The sequence below is a fragment of the Etheostoma spectabile genome, chromosome 24 (genome assembly GCF_008692095.1).
Source record: "Etheostoma spectabile isolate EspeVRDwgs_2016 chromosome 24, UIUC_Espe_1.0, whole genome shotgun sequence".
Lineage (NCBI taxonomy): Eukaryota > Metazoa > Chordata > Actinopteri > Perciformes > Percidae > Etheostoma > Etheostoma spectabile.
In genome coordinates this window covers 3,455,579-3,456,480 of record NC_045756.1, presented here as the reverse complement: position 1 = coordinate 3,456,480, position 902 = coordinate 3,455,579, and the positions used below count along the sequence as shown (strand labels likewise).

Below are 902 nucleotides of genomic sequence, written 5' to 3'. Positions count from 1 at the left end.
CACACACACACCTGTACCGCCTTCAGTGAATTCATGACATGCATAGATGGTGGCCAGCTTGTTTCTTAAGTGTGTGTGAGTGTTGCTAAGTGTCCAGACAGTCTTTTAGGGCCACAGATCCCAGTGAAAGGGCAAAGTAGATTGGTTTTCGAGGTCAGTGAAGACGCCAAATCAGAGGATTGAAGAGTGCCTCAGTCTGAAAGAGATGGCAAGAGAGAAAAAGGAGTTAGTAGTGGAAACATCTTATCATATCAACACTCTTTTGTCTATGTTCTCTAATAAACAAATACTATTTACTACTAGAGGATGAACATTTGTAGCCATTTGCAAGCATATTTTGCTCAAAAAATGTGGTGCATTACCATTAGCTGAGTGGGAGTGAATAAAACATGTATGGACCAGCTAAAGCCAACAGCGATGAAATATATGGAGACTTGAAGCTGCACTGTGAAGTCTTTTTGTAAACAATTAAAAGTTATAAATTACATTCTGTGCTTTTCACCAGAACTCATTGTGTGAATGTTTCAGGTCAATTGAATAATTTGCATTACCAAATGCATTTCCTTCCTCATAAAACATTGCCAAAGCAATTTAAAAAACATAAAAATAAATTGTGCATTGTTTACATTTAAGTTTGCTATATACACATAAGCAGAAATGCAAATTCCAAACTTCCAATTGAATACGGCATCAAACTTGCTAGAATCTAAATACATGAGAGACATATAAAGACAAAAAGTCAAAGTCAAAATAAGTAAATTAACCCAAAATTGTAGTCAGATTATTTTCCCACAAACATCACCAGTACCAAGAATGCAGTCTTATACTGTACAGTGTGAACTCATTCAGACTCAGATTAGGCTGTGTTCTGTGCCACAATAACAAGGTGCCACTGGGAAAAG

General features: G+C 36.6%; 1 protein-coding gene across 2 annotated transcripts in view; it reads right to left on the bottom strand.

Moving 5' to 3' along the window:
- Positions 1-13: 13 nt before the first annotated feature.
- LOC116673813 (insulin receptor substrate 2) overlaps positions 14-902 on the bottom strand; it is an 11,779-nt gene continuing 10,890 nt past the window's right edge. For both annotated transcript variants that reach the window (XM_032506120.1, XM_032506121.1), the window contains exon 3: positions 14-196. In XM_032506120.1, the coding sequence (XP_032362011.1) occupies positions 192-196 (5 nt within the window). In that variant the 3' untranslated portion in view covers positions 14-191. The remainder of the gene's footprint in view (positions 197-902) is intronic.